The following is a 21169-nucleotide window of genomic DNA, read 5'->3' on the forward strand; positions in this document are numbered from 1 at the left end:
ATTTTTTAAAATAATCGAAATTTTGAAAGAAATACGAAAATTTAACAATATTTAAAAAAATGTAAAATTAGTTCAAACCGTTTTTCCGAAATGTTGGTTGGCGTCGGGAAAGAAGTCATCAAGAGCTCATACAAACATAGCCGATTTACGTTAAGGGGACAGGACGACATTCGCGCGCATAGGATAGGGTGCCCAGATCATGCGACTGGGAAACCAGGTCATATCCCGATAAAAAACCGGGGCATCCCAAAAACAATTTTTCAGATAGTGTTGAATCCAAGGAAATGACTAAAATTACCTATCAGCTAAAGAATGAACCTTGTACGATTTAGTTTAGTGCTCTCAATCCCTTTTTCATTGCAGACCACGGAAATTAAGTGAAGATTTTCGTGAACCGGCATATTACGGAGAAATAATTTGCGCACCGGCGAAAAAAAATAGTCGAATCCCGTTATAACGAACTCCAAGAGACCGAAGAAATCACTTCGTTATAAAGAAATTGCATCGTGAAAGAAATTGAATTCGTGTGTTAACTTATCTGGGGATTAGAAAAATGTTCGTTAAAACGAGATTCGACTGTAGCAGGAGGAAAATTTTCTGCGTGACTGATTATATTTCATATTTATACTTTACTATTATAAAGATGAGAAACCGCATTGACTTCTGATGTCCCTTGTTGATTGAAAACGGAACTATTTCTTGATTGTTGAAGTAAATCGTTTGTTGGTTTTAAACCGATGTGCGGCATGAAAACGAACAACGTGTGGTATGATACTATGAATTATTTTTTATGCTGCATACTGGTATGAATTCTATGCGCTATAATATCCGTCAATATATTTTTAAGACCCAAAGCAGGATATGCCGAAATCTGCGACGTAAGTAGCAGAACAATCAGTGCTACTGCAGCACAATCTGAAAGAATTTTAACAAAAGTGTAGAAAATACTATTATGGGAATTTTTACAGTCAGCCAATGGATCTTTGCAGAACAATGCAAAACATTCTTTATGGGGTTTGTAATTTTGCAGCAAAATCAATTTCTGTAACAAACGTACGTACATACATAGTAACTGATATTTGGCGAAAAGAATTTACACCGGTATGCAGCATAAAAAAAATTATGGTTTCATACAACGTGTTTTTCGTTTTCATGCTTCACATAGGTTTAAAACCAACCACCATTTATTTAAAAAAATTATAACAAGTTTTTTTTCATCCAGCCGTTAACAGCCTTAGATATTCCAGCGTTTCAGCAATATTGTGTGCATTTCTCTTCTGTTCAATAATTTTCGATACGGGGAAGTGTACCGTCCCTTTCCTACAATATTCGCCACCACATCTCATTTTTTTTGTTCTTTAAAATAATTTTATTGGATCTTTGATTAGCGGGGGGAAAAACCCGGGAAACAAACTGCTGTCCTAAAAGCATTTTTCGGGACCGTGAATTATTGGTCAAAACCCGGGACGTCTGACCATCCTAGCCTAGGATGAATGTCATTAATATTCTTACCGAAAGAGGTAAATTAACAGGGAAACTAGTCTTTTATGTTAAAGTCGTCTCAACAGTGCAGTGAGAGTGAGTAACAACCTTCTCTCAACAAAGCTCACGACACATGTGGAGGTCATATATTCAGTATAAAACCTTACAACAATGTATCCAGGAACAACCGTCTATCAACAGAGCATATAATAGCAACTTCATCTCAACAAAGCCTAGATTAAAAAAACCTGTCGATAACCAGTTAAAATCTCCTCTCAATAACGTCTGGAATTAAAACCTCAGGAATGCATACAGTAATGAAGGCTCAACAATGTCTAGGCAAACAACATTTTCTTAACAATGGCTAAAGGAAAAACCTTTTCTTAACAATGGCTAGGGGAAAAACCTTTTCTTAACAATGGCTAGGGGAAAAACCTTTTCTTAACAATGGCTAGGGGAAAAACCTTTTCTTAACAATGGCTAAGGGGAAAAACCTTTTCTTAACAATGGCTAAGGGGAAAAACCTTTTCTTAACAATGGCTAAGGGGAAAAACCTTTTCTTAACAATGGCTAGAGTAACAAATGCCTCATAACGATGGCAATGAATGAATGAACGCAAGAACTTTGCCACTGGAATTATCCCGTTGCCGAGATCTCTTCCAGCCCAGCTTCATGGCACAGTCCGGAACACTTCATTTTGTGTCAAAAAAGAAAACGATGGCAATAACTATCTCTCGACAATGCCTAGAGTAACAAATTTCTAACAACAATGGCAACAATTGTATCTTTCAGCGATGCGTAGAGCGAAATGGTCCGCCGGACATGTTTCAGAATAGACACGGTAATAGAAAAAGTGAAGGGAGTGGCTATGACAGGGAGCATAGGGAGGAGCTGCTCTGGTAAATCATAATTGAAAAACACTGTGGCCTAGAGCAACAACCATCTTTTTCTGAACAATACGAGCGTTTTCAAAGACACTGTCACATTAACGATATTCATTCATTGCTAGTGGATCAAATGCGACTTAAAAAATGCAAATTGGAATAATTTTTAAATTTAGCAGACGCCATGATCCCAAACAATATTGAGTAGCCCCACATCCCACAATTTATACAATTTTTTCCGCTTCCAATTCAGCAAAACAACAACAATCCCCAAATACATTTCGCACTGCCTGGCGGAGACCTCATAAAATATCCACATTCAATGGCCACCACACAAACACGGAACTAGGCCTCCACCTAAATATTAACCATAAATTATTATATTCGTGCCCTTTAAAAATAAAAAAAAAGGACAATATCAATAAACGGGGCCAAATATCCACACCAAAAAGAGCTCGGTAAAATACAGCATTTTCCTCGCCCTCTCCCTAATAATGCCAAAATTTCACGCCAAAGAGACTCGGAATTCTCACTTTCAATGGACTTCTATAGGAAGGGAAAAAAAAACAAATACTATCGGAAAAAAATTCAAAAATTACAAGTGCACACAAGCACAAAGCATAGTTCTCGGAGTCGTCCTCAATAGTCGGTTGCGGTCTGATTCAGGTATGAGCCGAAGTTTACTCGGTCCTAGCAAAATGTTGAAGGTAAAGAGGTCTATCTCTTTTCCCAATACTGCTGCTGGTACCTCCGAGCGCGCGCGTGTGTATATTATGTGGTAATTCTATGCTGCGATTACGACACCCAGCAAAAAAGCACTTTTTTACCTGCACACAACACACACAAAACAATAGGAAAATGGGACCGGTTTGAGAGAGAGAGAAAAAAAAATGTATGGAAGTCAGAGGAAGTCGAGGTGATTTTTCCAACGCGACACCCCCGCAGTTAGAATAAGAGGGGCACATAAACTTGAAAAAGAGAGAAATACATACTTCAATATTAACATCGCTTCCGGCATTTTTTATAACTCGAGTCAAACATGCATGGATTTTTTTTTTTCTCCTCTCTTTCTCTTCTAAGAGATCATGGGCAAGAAATCTGTGGCGAGACCTATATTCTGAACCACCATCACAGCAGTGGTTCCGACCGACCCGTTTCTTGGAACCTTACAGGTATGTATCAGCTGGAATTATGCTTCAAAACCACGAATATGCAGTATGAATATCATAGAAGCCTTCATCTCTTTCCAATAGCAATGCTTTTGGATCATACACACTCAAACAGTGGTTCGCGAAGCTAAAACTAATATCATTAGACCAATATGAATAATTACGTATCATAAAAGTTAGTTTTTTTACGTCATACAAACTCAAACCGAGGCCGCTGAAACCATCTGATTATGCCTTATGCCTGCAAAGTAAAACCTAATATCATTTGACCACGACAAATAATTATTTATAAAAACACATGACTATTAGAAGCGGTAACCATATCTACAATTCTGCAAATACAACTACAGTTCTTTGCAAATCAAGATCTGTGATCAGGGTAATGTTAATAAGTTCGGAGGCTCCCAGATCGTTTCAGATGTTTTCTCGCAGCGATTCCCTGACTGAAATTGCCACCATAAAAACTGAAGAGATATGGGATAAAGAAAAATTCATTGAAAATGTCAGAATGAAAAAAAAGATTTAAAGCCCCTGTTCAACTTGAGGCCATTGGCCCCACCCGTTAATAGATGCCACTGATCTTTATTTTTATGCAAAATTTTCGTTTCGGTGCACCGTTAGAAATTTTGTGCAATTTAATATCATTGTGGCACGTAAAAAAAAAAAAATCACTCAAGTGGCCCAATAATGCATCGAGCAACAAATCTCAACAACATCTCGAGTGAAAAGTCTGTAAACAAATGTCTCGAGTCAGAACATTCTCCCAACAATGCCTAGAGTAACAACAATCAATAATGCATCAAATAACAAGCTTTAATAAAGTCTCGAGTAAAAAATTAACAAATGTCTTGCGTAGCAAGTCTCCTAACAATGCATCGAATAACAAGTCCCTCTCCTTAAAATACTCCACGTAACAACAGTCTCAACAATGCCGCGAAAAACAAGTTACCCAAGAATGCCTCGAGTAATAAATCTCCCAACAATACATTGTGAGTAACAAGTCTCTCTCCTAACAATACTCCGCGTAACAAGTGTCTCAACAATGTCTCTAATAACAATCAGTGGCGGATTATAAAGTCGGTTGAGGCCCAGGGAGCAAAAGAAAATATTGGGCCTCTTAAATTAGAGAAAGTGTAAAGTTTGGGTTTTTCGGGCCCTTCAGAAGTCGGGGCGTTCGGTACTCCCGCTGTTAAATGCGCCTCTGACAACAGCCTTGCACCAACAACTTGAGCAATCTCCAAAGCTCAAACTCATCAAAGGATTGAGCACTATTGGCTTAAAAAATTTTTCCTTAAAGAATCGATCTAAGAAATTCTAGAGATTCATTAATTTAAGGAAATTTTTTCTACTCTACAATGAGGCAGCATGCGTGTGCACTACAATTAAATAAAATACCGTCTAGACTAACTATAAATTTATGATCGTGATTTTTCAGTAACCTTTGCCAGAGTTATAAGTCTCACAACCACGTGGGAAAATGTTCACAAGAAACGACCTCAATTATTTTATTAAACACGTATCCTGATCACATGATCAGGATTTTACATTCAGATATCATGCGCAACTATGTTTCAAGTACAAACGCTTTCTCAACAGCAATTCGAGCAACTGCCAAAAAGATTTTGGTAAAAATAGTCACGTAACAATTCCTTAAGTAAAAACTCTGTCAACAATGCTTCAAGTAATTGTATAAACCAACCACGGCTCATGCTCTATTGCTCCTGAACTTAAGTAACGATAATAATATATGCTATTGGTAGTAATTATCTGTAAATGTTACCGAGGTGCGTTTGCGTTCTGGTAATAGTAATTGCCTATTAACATGATTCCAGTAAAAATTCTCTTTTAACTCTTTAAGCAGCATATAAGAAATCACCAAACCCCCTATAAAATTGCATATCTTTTTAAATTAAGTTCCGATTTTCGGCAGGTGCAAATTAAGGGGTACTGTGGAAAATGTTCAGCTGAGAAATCAATTTCACAAAATATCTATTTGATAGAGATAGGGCCTGTTATTTTAGCTAAAATAAGAGGCCCTTTAAGGAGGCGAGATACGTCGTCAATGCCACTTAAAGTGTCGAGCAAAGCCGTCAAAAATACGTCGCGTAAAAATCGTGGCCGGCAATGCTTTTAGCAATAGCCGTCTCTTAAAGATACCTCCTATGACAATTAACTTTCATTAATTTCTCGTAGAGCAAAAGCCTCCTAACAATGCCTCGAGTGACAAGTCTCCCAACGCCTCAAGTGGCTCGAAATTCGAACAACAAAAGTCCCTCATCAACGCATTGAACAATAAAAGTCATCAATGCTTCTTGTAACATCTTGTCCCTTCGTCTCCCAACAATACCCCAAGCAACAGAAGTCGCTCACCACTGTCTCGAGCAACAAAAGTTTCTCATCATGGCCTCGAGCAACAGAAGCTTTCTACCAATGCCTATTATAATAATAGTCTCTCAACAATGCTTTTAATAAGTCTTCTATCAGCACCTCCAGTAAAAGTAAGTTTCCCAACAGTACCTGGAGTAGCAACCAGGTAAAAATTCACAGCTGATACAATGCACCGCGTTATACTATTCTCTCAAAGATGTCTCCGAGTGAAAACTGTTCTCAATGACACTGTCAGTAACAATAATCTCGGTACTCTTAATAGCAACTATCTCCCAACAATAGGCTCGCTCACCTATTGCCTCTACTAACAATCAATCGATCTCTATCTATCGATTCAACAAAAACTAATAACAAACGTCTCCTAACAATGCTCTAATCTCTAATGCCTCTCTCAATGAATATCGAGTAAAAATTGACTTTTATAAGCTCTTTCTTTCAACCATTCCCCGAGTGTAACCGTGTTTTCTTCATTCCACGAACGCACTCACCAACAAAAATTTTTATAAGAAAATATTGAAAATTACTCAAAACTCCTCAAGGCCTTCTGAGAGAATTATATGGAAAAGGGTGGCACAGCTTTTCACATAACACTCAGACCTCGCTTTTTTTTTTCATCATTATTTCACGAATAGGTTTGGCACAAAATCCCTGGCCAACCCATGTCCTAAAAAGGACAAGTAAAAGAGACGCCCCTTTTTGCATCTCTTCCAAATGCAAGGACCTATAGAAAATAATAATGATAAGCGTGCAACTGCATAACTCGTAAAAGCAATCACAATGACTTGACAATATTTCACGTCGATTACCAGGGAATGAGACATTTGCGTAATAAACAAGCAATGCACGTTCTCGACAAGATGCTGTACTGCACCTTTAACCAGCGTTTCTCAAACTTTTTGGCCATTGCGAAAACCCCTCGAAATAATTTCCATCCTTCTAACCCTTGAAAGAATATTCATGATCTAGGGCAGTGGTGCGCAAACCTTTTGAAGCACGACCACCTTTTGACCAAAATATTTACCAGCGACCCCTACATAGGGTGATTATATGTCCTGCGACCCTTACATGGGCTGATCATATACTCTGATTTTCTGGGACATCGCAATTTTTCGCCAGTAAACGTGATGTCCGTCCAAAGTAAATATTTATATCACATAAATATTTACTTTGTTTTTTGATGTACTTAGTGACTCTTATGCAAGATGGAAGTGTAGCGAGGTGTGTGGTCCTTGATTTTCGTATACAGGGTGATTAAGAAAGAATCATCAGATTTCAAAATGCTTCTACACTTGAAATCGACTAATAACACAAATTGCTCATGAAAAGTAAACATTTTCCTCCCGTATACATATTCACATATCACTTATCATTCTTCATATTCTGTGTTTTTAATTTTTAATAAATATACAATTTTGAAAAATCGGGTGATTCTCTCCAAGTCACCCTGTAAAAGTACTAATTCGATAACGTCCGCCGCATGCCAGAAGCACGAATGTACAAATTTCATTTTTTTTTCATCAGCTGCTTGGATACCTTGCTTTGCTATCTAAGTTGTGCCTGAAAATGAATAGGGCATTATTGAAACACACGTTACAAAACATTTTGGGAAAATAACTTCCATAGAATAACATGGGTAGAGTAAACATTCAAACATCATTTCCCACGTTCTTTTTTTGCGAGGACATTGCACAATCATGATTCTGACATGATGGAGCCGATAATATTGATTATTGTACAAGTAGAATTTGTTAAAAAATACATTGTCTGATACATGGTAATTAGTAAGGCATTTTTACATTTTTAAATAGAAATGACTTTCTTATTTGGAAATTTTTATTTTGGAGAATCTGTCGCGACCCACGATTTGCGTACTACTGATCTAGGGCAGTGTTTCCCAAATTGGGCGATGGAATGGTCCGGGGGCGATAAAAGCTACTATTGGTTTAACAAAGGACCCTACGGGTTGTCTTGAGTAGGGGGCGATGAGGGAAAAAAAAATTCTGAAGAAAGGGGAGATGGAACAAAAAGTTTGGGAAACGATCTAGGGAAAGGGTTCTAAAACCGGGGAGTCACTTGCCTATGGGTCGCAAAAGGCTCTCGAGATAGTTCGTATAAATTCACTAACAACCGGGGATTCTTGAGCTATGGGTTACCCAAACCTGATTCACAGTAACTTTTTAAATGCGTCGTACAAATCCACGTCCAGTCCTGTTATAAATGCACTTATTGCGTCACTAGTTTAACTAATTTTTAAGAAAAAACCTTCCATGAGTCGAAGCTGATCTTGTTAGTTTTTGGTCGCTGCTAAAAAGGTTAATTACACCGTGTATATTTTTTTTGACCATGGCTCCCTTGCCCCCACCCCAGTCCACGTTTATACCGGCCTCCCAAAAAAAAGAACCACTTCAAAGCACTCCTAGAGTGCGAGCACGCACACTATATTCCCTACAAGATGGGTTTCCGGTTATTGTTCCGCGGATGCACTGGGTTCTGCAGTATCAAAAGCTGCGAAAAATTTCCATTGGTTTTATAATAAAAATACCTACATTGAAAAATTATGTTCCCCTTCGAAGGTTCAATAGAAGTCTTCAAATTATCAAGGGTCAAACTTAAAGCAATACTCATATTACGAACTATCGAAGCAACCTTCGTTTTTTTTTATTATAAGAAAATAAGCGAACTTGAAAGTAATATCTGCATTCTAGGAGGGAAGAGGGGTCTTTGGAAAAATAAAATTTTTTACGGAGTAGAATGGGGCCTTACGCCCGCCCCAGGGTTCTGGGATATGCAAAGGGCCATGGGTGAAAATAAAGTGGAAGAGGAGCCATGGCAGGTGGTTAATGAAGGGCGGGGAGAGGTACAGAGCTCTGTGATAATTATTCTGGTGTGAAGAAATGAAGCTTTTAAGTCAAATATGGTGGGAAAAATTGTGACTAGTTTTCATTCACTAAAATTGCACTAAAAAAAACTCTATTCAGTACGTGGAAAGAGTCTTACACTTGGATGCGGATGGGAAGGCCCTGGATAAGACGCGGCCCACGAAAATAAAATTTGGACCAAAAGGGGCCATGGGCGAAAAAAGTAATTGGTATCGATCGTTTTAGATGCTCATTACATTTATGTATATCCCACAAAAAAAAAATAATAATAAATAAAGAATCCCTGAGGGGGGCGGGGGGGACAGGACAAGAAAATATGGTAAGAAGGGGGTCACGAGCGAAAAAAAAAATTTGAGAAACCAGTCTCACAAAAACCATACATGCATATACTAGGAATCACCTAGGAAATATTAGTCATTTAGAGAGCAGTGGTTCTCAAACTATTGTCTTCCGTGGCAGCTCAACTTCAAAGAAATTCAATGCAGTCAAATATCGCTTTATACTTTTTTTTATTATTTTGTTGTAGAGAACAAATTTTCTTTCCTCTTAGGTTAATTTAGGTTTCGGTATTTATGCGTGCAAAATAATTTAGTTTTGAATTTTAGCGTCATCTATCGTTGACTTTTAAATGCTATTTCCCAACTTCACATATGAATTTTGGTCACATTTTCTCATTTTCTGTCGTTTCGTTTTCCCATCTGGAAAACCAATTTTCCAATAATTTTCAAATTTTCATTATTTTTGTAGGTCGCGTCAACTTATAAAAAAATTGGATACAGTGAAATATCGGTTAATACAATGTCTCTTCTGCACATTAATGAGCCTGAACCATTAAAATGACGTTTTAAAACTTGGTGCCCCTTGCAATGTAATATTTTGTAGCGCTTATTCATTGTTTTGAATGTAGGAAACAGGGATGGTCAAATCGGTTGTCCGAAGTATGTAAAAAATTTTGACCGGACATAACATTTTTTTACATGCCTTACGTTTTCGCTTCGTTCGATGCACAAATTTTTCATATACAGTGAATCCCGGTAGTATTCATATAGTTTCATATACAGTGAATCACTTAGTACGACTTATTTTCGTGGTACTTACTCAGTTTAAAACGTTTCCCGCTTACATTGTTTTTGAAAAACGTCGTAAGTGGGATTCACTGTACTGTATATTCCTAATCTTTAAACCTTTATAGTTCACCTCGATAAAAAAGCACTGAAATATATTTTTTTTACGAAAAAGGATGTAAATGGATGCTCTTGGCTTATTTTTAATTGAAGCAATACATTAATAGAGTAATTAAATTACAGTATTTTTCAACTCGATTAAATGACTATACGTTTTGCGATATTTATAAATTTATTAAAACAGTATTAATTCTCCTTCCCCCGTGCTTATTGGTAACGAACTCCATACCCAAAGAAATGATTAATAAAACCGCAGTATTTTCTATGGTATAAGTAGAATTCTTAATAGTAGGCATAGGAGTATAAGTAGGTTCTTATACTCCTTATGGCATAAGAATAACTAAAAAAATATTTCGGCTGTCACTTTGAGCGTTTATCAACTGTCGTACATTATTTTTACCGTAGATTCCGCTTATAACGTTCCCGCACAGATCGTTTTCCGGCTTAGTGCGACTTATATTCACGATCCCAGCTTTCACTAATACTCATCAAGATTTCCCATTCAGAGTGTTTTCTCGCTTACAACGTTTTTTCATGATGGTTTTTATAAACGTTATAAGCGGGATCCACTGAAAAGGAAAAGTTTATAACACAGGGATGAATGACGTTTCGCTTGCTCTCCGAGTAAAAGGGTAATGTGCCTAATAATAATTTAGATGAAGGGTTTATCTACCATGTTAGGAATAAAGGGTCATAGGTGAATACAGATACTCCCGCTCAGTGGAAAAAATTGTATTTGCATAGATGGAAGTGGAAATTCACCCCCTCACCCCTGTTCGAGGAGCCTGCATCCGCTTATGGTGAGGGCAAACATAGGCGCAAGCCGAATTTTCTCAAGGGGGGTTTTACGTTTTACCTGCAAAATAACACCATAATCTCGGCTTGGGGGGGGGGGGGGGGGTTGCGTACGCCAATAAGGGCAAACGACCCATTTCCCCAAAATTGAGGTGTGAGGGCAATTGACTCATTTTTTTCTGAAAAACGATCCAGCGTTAAGGCAATCGACTTACACCAAAATTTATAGCGTAAAAATCAATAATTGAATTCATCCCAGGTCTTGACTGCCCGCCCATGTGGATCATGACCGGAGTTCATAGGTACTCTTCTGCCTACGGTCTTGATTCTTATCTCTCTGCTTTGTCCTGAACCTCTTTTGGACCCCTTTTCCCGAAGACCAATGCTCTAATAAAGATACGCATATGTTCGTAATCACCTCCTTACGCTTTCGAGTGCTCAGCGGAATCCAAGCAGACATTTCCATGTCTCGTAGGGAACCATATTGGATTTATAAATTTTGAACCCATAGTGGCAGTGCATCCAAGTCTCATGTGTCAAAAGCTCAGCGACCACTTGCTCCAAAACCGATTTCAGAGCATGAAATTTTCAGAGTGCCTACCAGCAATCAATACACGACAGGAGAGAGCAAATGCTATCAAACACACGCACACAGACACTGCTCAGCAAAGCACCACCATCATGCATGGTAGCTTCTAAATTCGAGAGCACGGCAGTGCAAAAGTGGGAGGAGTCCGGAGCACACACACAGCATAATTCTCTAGGGCAGGGACGGTAAAATCCGGAGTAAGCACGTTAGTACACACACTACCAGATAGGCCGTGGGGTTCAGTATAGGAGACAGGCTCTCCACACACACACAACCCCTTCGAAAACGCGCACATGTTACGATCCCCGGTTGGCCATCACCATTTATTCAGAGCACAGGGTACCCCTCTTCTTCCTCTTTTTGGGGCAAAAGCCGCGATCGAAGTTCTTCTCTTTTCTGGTAGAAGCACAGTGGAAAAGAGGGTGAGCATCAAGCAGCAGCAGCGGCAGCTCTTCGCCAAGTGCAGTGAGTGAGTGAGTGCTCGCTACCGCGTCCCCAAGCACCACCATCACCAACACACAGTGCCACTTGTGCTTTCCACATTAGGGGGCAAGAGGGAGACCCACTCTATCTCTATATACTATTTCCCGTTCTCTCTTTGGTGCTCCTTTTTTTTGTGTGTATGTGTTATCCCGTGGCACTGCCATAAGCGCTCACACGAAGACCCCACCCGAACCTGCGCCTACACACAAAGGGAAAATCCGATTCCAATGTGACGTCAGCGGGTGTTACATCTATTTAGTTTTTCTTCCGAATAAAAATGGCTGTTGGGTAAGATTATACAATGCATTGTTTGATGGTATCTTTCCTATGGCGGATTCGCTAGGCCTAGTAGAGAGGAGGGGGGGGGGTGGCTAGAAGGGGTGGGGGTTCCAGATGACTATTGCTGAAATAAATTCTCACAGATTACAGACACATTTCAGAAATTCTGTTTCTTATGAATCATTTAAATATTGCATTGCTTTTCTTGACGCATCATAGTCGAGGGGCCCCTGTGGAGAAACTATATAGTTCTATCCTTATACAGCCGCCTTAGGAGAAACAACTATGAAATACATATAGTAATGCTAGGACATTGTTGGAAACGTGGTTGTTAGATTTTCTTTAACATCGATTGGAAAATTTTGCTGTAATCTTTAGACAAGGGTTTTTTTTTGCAGTGAAATAAGTCCTTTAATAGACCGCAAGTTTTTATGGGCTTATTGAAAACATTCATTGGAAATTTTTGCCATGATCATTCACAAGCACTGGCGTACGCAAAAGGGGGATTTGGGGTTCTAACCCCCTCTGAAGCCGAGATTATAGTGTTATTTTGCAGGAAAAAACGTAATCCCTCCCCCTTTGAGAAGAAAAAAAAAATTGAAAAACCCCTCTCTTGAGAAAATTCTGCGTACGCCTATGTTCACAGGTATAACACAATACGATACTTCAGGGTTTTCAAGTAGTGAAATGAATAATAAAATATTATTCTTTTATTATTAACTAGTGTAGTGAAATAAATAATAAAATTGTCCCCTTCGGCGGGGGGTCTTTAACATTGTGTTCCAGGGTCTCTTTGTGACAATATGAAGAAGGGCAAAGACCCCTTTCGCCAATAAGATGAATGCCACGGGACCTCCTTGAAATTTCTCCAAAGACCCCTTCGGTTAAAACCGCTGCCTCGGGCAATCGTTTTTAATAGGCTTTCCAGAAGTGATTTTTATAGTATATTTATGGTTATGGTCAATTCCCCATTGAGGGACCAACGCATTGTCAGTGAGAGTATAATGCAGTGGTTTTAAAACTTTTGTCACCGGTGGCTCTTTTTGCTCGACCTTCGACTCGTCTGTGGCTCCAGAATAGTTTAGTAGGTATTTCCATCTATAAAAGAACCACTTCAAGGCATAAATAGGTGCACAAATCGATATCTCCAGGTCACCGCGATACTCGAGAAAGTTTGGCGACGCACCCTAGGAGTCACGAAATACACACTTTGATGAAACACTACTATAATTGCAATGTTGCTTAACCAGATGCAGGGCCGTTTTCAGAGGATCCTTATCAGACTAGAAATGTTTGCCTACCGATTTACATTCTCAACCTCGAAAATCTTAACCAGATCTCATTATCATGAGGTAAGTGCCGTCTTATCATATGGGGCGAAACGGCACGGCCCGAGGGCCTCAAGAGAATGGTAAAATGAGATCTGGTTGGAATTTTTAAGAATTTTCCAGTTGGGGGCCCCAGAAAAATCACTTAGCCCGAGGGCCCACGGTGTTCTTAAGACGGTACTACACGAGGTCCCATCTGCACTTCAGAGTCCTCCCCCGGGTCGTGTCTGGTTGGGTTCACACGTTAAGACGGCACTGACCAGGTGGGGCTTGCTTTCTACATGGACTAGTGGGATTTCCTCAAGAAATTTAGAGAAAGGGGGTCTCTAATAACAAATTCGCTGGATGACTAAGCAGGTTTTATTTGATCTCAAAGAAGGGCTTAGATGCTTGGTTTTCCCTCCTTCCCCCACAAATTGAAGTGGGTCACTTAGGATTGTTGAGAATGAATTCTTGCAGACATTCACCTCCCCCCCACGAAGACACTGCTGTTTTTAGTATTTTTGGGAAGCCATTGTTACCTACCGAATGATTTGTTTTTTGTTGGAAAATCCACACTAGAGTCTAAAAAACATACATAGTATATATATAGGTAAGACAACCATAAATATTTTTTATAGGCATTTTTGTAGTATATTTTATCATGTATATAATATAGTCTTTAGTTATATGATTGCATTTTTAATTAGTGCTGTAATTTAGAAATATGTGACATCCATATTTGTTATGGGCATCTTTTTCTCAGCCACCTCGATCTCGATGGGCATTTTGCCTGTTGTGGCCTTTCATTTGTGTATGTTAGTGACAATGCTCCTAGTTATGTTATTGCAACTTCCCTACTGTTACAAACACTTCAACAATGCTATCCTTATTTCCTACAACTATACCCAGATCACACCTGACACAGTGTAACCCCCCCCACCACCCAACAATGAACGGTGGGGTTGACAGGTTCTTACCCCAAGGAAAAAGATCGATTTTATTTTTGGGGATACAAATTCATTTTAAATATGTAGGTAGAGCCAATTAGAAGTTCTGACGGAGGAAGAGCCCTTGCCATGGAGCAGGTTCCCTAGGTCGAGACCTTTGGCGGGCCCACCAAGCTAGAATTTTCATGGGCGTCTCTAAAATTAAATTACAGCGTGAAAAAACAATAAGAATAGTCCCGTGTCCTGTCAGGTCCACCCTTTTGTGTGTGTGTGTGGGGGGGGGGGGGGGGGTACATGGAAATTCTTGCCCAACGTCAATAATCAAGTGCCTCGACATTCGTAATCCGATAGAAATCGGCATTTCACTAGATATCTTTAATTTGAACAGAATAAGTTGCTATCGAAGGACGATTGCCGGGAATTACTGTTGTAAGCGAGAGAGTATTGTTTGAACCTTTTGTTGTGGGAGAATGTTGTTGGAATCCATTGTTGTCACAGTGAGTGCTGTTGGCACTCCTTTTGTTGTCAATGAGTATTGTTGGAATTCATTTGTTGTCAGAGAGTATTGTTGGAATCATTGGCGTTCGCAAGGAGGGGGGGGGGAGGTGTTGGGGTTCTAACCCCCACTCAAGCCGAGATTATAGTGTTATTTTTTATGAAAAAACGTAAACCTCTCCTTGAGGGAAAAAAATTGAAACTTCCCCCCCCCCCCCCGAGAAAATTCTGCGTACGCCTATGGTTGGAATCCATTGTTGTTGAAGAGAATTGATGTATGACATGAATGTCGCTCTCCACTTGTTAATACAAGATATAATCGAGGGACCCGGGTTCGACTCCCGGTAGAGGCAGAGATGAGTTTTTCCTTCCTTAAAAAAATTAACATCTCAAATAATAAATATCTTCACAACATCCAGTTCCTGTACATCTTGTAGAATTGATGTAATCCATTTGTTGTCGAAGTGTATTGTTGAAAATCTACAATTAAAAATGCTTTTGACAGGGTTACTTGATTCCTTCTGTCGCTCACAAAGTTGTTTCCATTCACAATTTTTTATTCAGTAATATACATATCTACCTTTAACACCAACAACCAATTGCTACCACGACACGGAGGACTTTACCCCTCCCGCAGGGGCCCCCAGGAGATAGTACTGTCTTGTAGGGGGCCCTCTCTCCAAATACAAGAAAATTAATTTGCCAACTACAGAACCAGATCTCAGCCAGATGGGCCTTCCATGTGTCCAAATGGCGTTTCCTTCCATTTTTGAGTGGGTTCCTCCCCCCCCCCCCCCAGGTTAGAATTTTTAAGGGGTCCAGGCTGAGACTTTCCAGCAGGTCACTGGTAACATATATTGGTTTCCAAGTAAATCCCCATACGGGAAAAAAAAATTAATATAAGATCCCAGGCCCCCCTCAATCGAGTCCCTTGCCAACTTTTCTCTTTTTTTTTGGGGGGGGGGGGTGCGGCTGCTCAGGTCCAAGCAAAGCCAACAAAGGACTTGAAAAATCCGCACTACCCACAGAAATAAAAAAAAACCATTAACAAAGAGAGGTTGCATATACACACACACAGCCCTCTTTTTATCTTAATGATCTTTTTCCTTTTCCCCTTCAACTCTTTTGTTTATCGTTATTTTTCTCGAATTTCAAAACAAGTTCGGTGCGTATATAATATTTATAGGAGGGGCCCCTCCCGTGGGGGCACCTCAGAGAGTACAAATACACTGTAAAAATAATTTTTTTTTTACCTAAAAAATAAAAATAAAAAAAACGTCGTCGTCGAGATAGATGCCAATGGAGCCTCCGGCGGAGCACGTCTCGCTGGTGCTGCCGCCTCGGCCCTCATCCGTCGGCGGGGGGGCACGGGCTCAAGTACCGATGCTGCTGCCTCTCTCTCTTTGTGTGTGTGTGTAATGGGGAAAAAATAATAAATAATAATAATGGGTGTAACACTCACCGACTTGTAGTACGTTTTCGACGCAGCCACTTTCGTACAAACGAAGTCCACGGTAAAAAGGAAGTTTCTGGTAATCACCACAAGCACTACTTTCGCTGGATAGCGACGAATACATACAAATATCTTTCTCGTTACGAGGAAAAGACCAATAGATGATCCTTTTTTGCACAGGTTCGGGTATTCGATCGTACCTTTCCTCTATCCTTTGGAAAGGGATGTGCAAGGCCACGACTTTCGCACAAACGTCCAACAGAGTTTCGGGACATCTTTTACGATCCACTTTTGAATCGGCACTTGATCTGGAAGAAGTTCCAATCGAATTCGACACCGCCCGAGAACAGCACGGCCTCGGCACGGCCGCCATCTTGGAGAAAACATCTGATTATGAGCCGCTGCGCATGCGCTAATCTATTTAACAATCGCGGGGCGCCTGCGTGCGTGAGTTACGGGATTCAACACAGAAAAGAGAGAAAGAGAAAAGCGGAATATGAAATGCGAGCGCGCGCCATCTATCGGATTATTGTGTTTTTATCGGCTGGTGTTGGGGGAAAAAAAGTTTCAATTGGAATTTTTTTTTTTTTTTTAGGGGCTCTTTTTGTTGGTTGAAATTAGAAAAAAAATTGTTTAAATTGTGAAATGTTTAAGAAAATGTAGCTGTATACACAAAAGTAGCTGTAAAATTACGGTAAAATAATTAAGAAAAGTTTACTTTTTTTAATTTTTGTGGAATACCATTATAAAGTACCTTCAATCACGTTAAAAAGCTGTGCCGAAAACAATTTAAGAGCGACAGCGAATTCCCACACAGTGCGGTCTTAACATGCCCGGGGGGCCTCAAGAGAAGAGGGCCTCACAAAAATGCGATGCGGTTGAAATTTTCTAGGATTTACCAGGTAGGGCCTCCGAAAAACCACTTGGCCCATGATACTCTTAATACGGCCCTGTCCCCATACTCGAATATTAGAAACATCTCGACCTATAGATATGATAATGTGGCTAAATACACAAGGCCAAAGAACATTCTCTGCAGGGACTGGCAGAATCTTACTAATTAATTGAATATGAGTCTATTTTGTCTTTTACTATGTGGCCTGTGGGTTCCTTATTATTTCTAATTTTATTATGTATCTATTTATTATGTAGTTATTTATTTTTTTTTTAATTTTATTATACATAACACATGTAACGTGCAAAAAAACCCCACAGAGTTATAGCAAGGTGGAAAAGAAAGAATAAAAAAATACATATGTATAAACATAAAACACTGCATGAATTGGAATCAGTAAACAGGGCCGCAACTGGGGGGGGGGGAGCAGGCGGGTCTGGTGCCCCGGGCGCTGAATCCACCCTTTAACTGCTTCTTCTACGCTACAAGAGTCGCCAAAATTCCGACTTGCCCCGGGTGACAAAATATCTAGTTGCGGCCCTGTCTGTAAATACCATTTGATTTAAATTGATAATATTTGTTTTCATATTATTCTGAATTGTGTTCTAGAAACATTGATTTCTGTAAAAATGGTATATATAATTTGCATGCATAATGATAGGTTGTAAAAACTTCAATGGCGGCTTAGGATTACGATACTGGAGCATTAGGTTTTTATTGGAAAATTGCAAATCACTGTTAAGAAATACAGTACCATAATACAAATTTATAATAGATTGGTTTTTTTTTTGACATAAGCGAATTATGCATGCATGTATGAAGAGATTTATTTGTTTATAAGATAAATCTAACTTGCGGGTAGAAATACCAGCATAAAGACTCTGCAGTCCAAGAGTGTTGATCAGTAACCAACTGACAGTTGTTAAGGTTTGTTTTCCTCGAATTTAAAAATATATATAATAATTTTTTTAATTTTACTGGTTTTTTTTTATTTTTCTCGAGCGGCCGCGGAGCCCTTGAAGAGTGTAGAAGGAGCCCTAAGGGCTCCGCGGAGAACCGGTAATTTTTTTTAATTTTACTGTTTTTTTTTTATTTTTCTCGAGCGGCCGCGGAGCCCTTGAAGAGTGTAGAAGGAGCCCTAAGGACTCCGCGGAGAACCGGTTGAGAACCACTCATCTAGAGGTTTTATTTTCCCCACCAAACTGAGTGATTGTTACTGGGTTCATGTGTTTGGAGATTGCTTATGTTGTAATGGCCATGTTGTCTCTGTGCAAAGAGCTTACTGAAAATATAATTCTTTTTTTTCCCGGACTTTTTATGATATATTCTACCTTTTTCACTCTTTTTCTTTTTACACACACACACACTTTTCTACCCACAATTTTTACCCTTCACAGCCGTTTACTGGCACTTCCTAAGCGTGGTAATGGAGTCTTTTTCGGTGCTACCGACAAACCGTGATATTCAGAATTATTGCAGTGAAGAGTGTTTTGCATTTGCAATTCCAGTCCAGCTGAAACTAGCGCCGTCTTAACGCATGGGCCCCCTCAATCGAGGGGGGGGGGAGTGAATTTCAGCCTTAACGGCATGATGATGATGGTGGATATTCAAATACATAAATTCTCATTATATCAGTCAGCTACGCCATTGACGCTGGGGGGGGGGGGCATACCTCCGCCCTTGCCCGGGGGCCTCATAAAAATGGGATCAGGTAAATATTTTCCGGAGTAAGCATGCAAATTAGTAGGCAGGCAGGCATTTCTAGATTGGTAGAGGCATCAGAATAATCACTTCACTCGGGGCTCATGCAAGGCCGTCTTAAGAAGAGGCCCCGGCCAAATTGATTTTGTTTCAAGTACTCCACCTAGCTAGAAATACCCACCTACCACTTTACATACTTACTCTCGAAAATCGTAATAAGATCTCATCATCATGAGGTGTCGGGGTGGACCCATACTTTAAGACGGCACTGGGCTCTTGATGCTCTGAAAACGGCCTCGTATCCTGCAGCTGGGCCAATGTTCCCGCATCCTGTAGCGGGGCTCCTAGGCCACTAAATCAAAGAAAATTGCAGTACCAGATCATATTATGTGGATGGTGCACCTTAGGCCTCCGGTTCAGTACATCCGGTACAAACGGCCCTGCATTAAAGATGATTATGCAAAATGACAGTTGTGCCTGGCCTGGGAGCCTTGTTTAAGGAGTCATGCTGATGGGGAGATGGGGGCTTATAGCTCTTGCACAGGGACATAGCTGCAATTATGGGAGAGCAGGCGGGTTTGGAGTCCCGGGCACCGGACTAAAGGGGACACTTTCTATTTTCCCTGGACTAAACCATGGACCTTGTGAGAAAATGGGTAGTGGATCAATGCGACTAATGGCCAAAATATTTACAGTTAATCAGTGAATATATTCTGTGAAAATTTTCGGGCCCCGAAATCATGGGGGATGGGCCCTGAATAAATGCCAACTTGTCCATGTGGCAAATACTTTTTAACATGGGCTTGACTTCCTCAAATTTTTATTGTCCCATCATTGGCCAGTATTGTCTGCCGGGGCAGTAGGCACTTACACGTTTTTTTTCTCTGATATGCTTAGTTAAGCTCTTCATGGAGGACAGGGCCACAACTAGATACTTTGTCATCCGGGGCCAAAACTCATTTCGGCACCCTCCTTTCCCTCGTGCAATGTAGAAGGAGAGCAGTAAAAGGGTAGATTCGGCGCCCCCTCTAGTCCAGCGTTAGGTGCAATAGACCCACCTCTTTTCCCATAGTTGCGGCCCTGATGAAGGATATTATGAATTGTTCGAAAGCGTAGATGTCAATTTTGTTTTTAATCTCGGCCTTTATGACCATTGTTTGATTGAGACGAAAAGGCGTAGGCCCGTTCGCTAGAAGGTTCTGATGATGCTAGCTCATTACAGGGCCGGGCGTAAGCATTTCGGGAGAAGTGCTAAAGATATTTTGACCTCTCCCCCAACTCCCAATAATATCTGGGGATCAATCCTACTCATCAATACCAGCATTGCCGTATTAGGGATAGTTGCCCCCCCCCCAGCCGCAAATTTTTAGTTGAAATAAAAATTATGTCTCTGACTTCTTCCACGTTAAGTCACGCACGGAATAACTGCAAATTTCAATGCACAGGGGCGTAAGAGACCCCCCTCCTCCTCCTAAACATATGCTTGCCTGCATAAGTCTATGCTTCGATCTGCACTTCACTGTGGTGGAGGTGACAAAAATAAGCCTCCAACACCTCGCCAAAAAATTTTAATTACCAACCTGGTCTGGGTTACGCTATAACAGAAATTACAGTGAAAACATAGGGCCGTCTTATAACGCATGGTTTCACCCGGTTACTCACTTGGAGACTCCTTGATCAATGAGGGGTCTATTGATGACATGGGCGGAGATACGGAGGTGGGGGAGGGGCATCGACTTCAAAGGTGAAGTCGACTGATCTAATGCATATATGTATAGATGAATTGGCATCATCATCATCGTGCCCTCCCCAGCAATAATGACTGTGCCTCCCCCCCCCCCCCGAGACCTCCAAGTCTATTTCCTGCTACGATTGATGAATTGATTATGTCCGACTTTTAGAAAGCTCAGTGCATTGTTCAGACTGGGCCTCACCCCCCCCCCCCCCGCACAAGATGCACAGCAATTGAAATAACTACTGTAGGTTGTGGGGGAGGGGAACCTAAGTGAATTATTAAGATGGCCTTGTGAAAATATAGTGAGCGGCCGTGTTGAAGCATATTCCGTGGAACCTTTGCAATAACTTGAGGGACTCACAATGGTCCACCAATCGAAAACCCCTGCCCCCTTCTAGAACGTTGATATTATTTCAATGGTTCTCCTAATCAGTGTTAGGGAACCAAGGAGCTTCGGCTCTTTGTTAATCACGCGCTTCCTTTTCATTCTGATTGCTGCTT

At 40.3% G+C, this 21169-nt stretch overlaps 1 protein-coding gene across 1 annotated transcript in view; it reads right to left on the reverse strand.

The window, feature by feature from the left end:
- LOC149083510 (zinc finger SWIM domain-containing protein 6-like) overlaps positions 1-16716 on the reverse strand; it is an 87557-nt gene extending 70841 nt beyond the window's left edge. Inside the window, exon 1 of the mRNA XM_089234026.1 lies at positions 16347-16716. Coding sequence (XP_089090152.1) covers positions 16347-16710 — 364 coding nt within the window. The 5' untranslated portion in view covers positions 16711-16716. The remainder of the gene's footprint in view (positions 1-16346) is intronic.
- Between the last annotated feature and the right edge of the window lie 4453 nt (positions 16717-21169).

The sequence above is a fragment of the Pholcus phalangioides genome, unplaced genomic scaffold, assembly GCF_987345545.1.
Source record: "Pholcus phalangioides strain wild (caught in Gottingen) unplaced genomic scaffold, Ppha-v1.0 ptg000008l_1, whole genome shotgun sequence".
NCBI lineage: Eukaryota > Metazoa > Arthropoda > Arachnida > Araneae > Pholcidae > Pholcus > Pholcus phalangioides.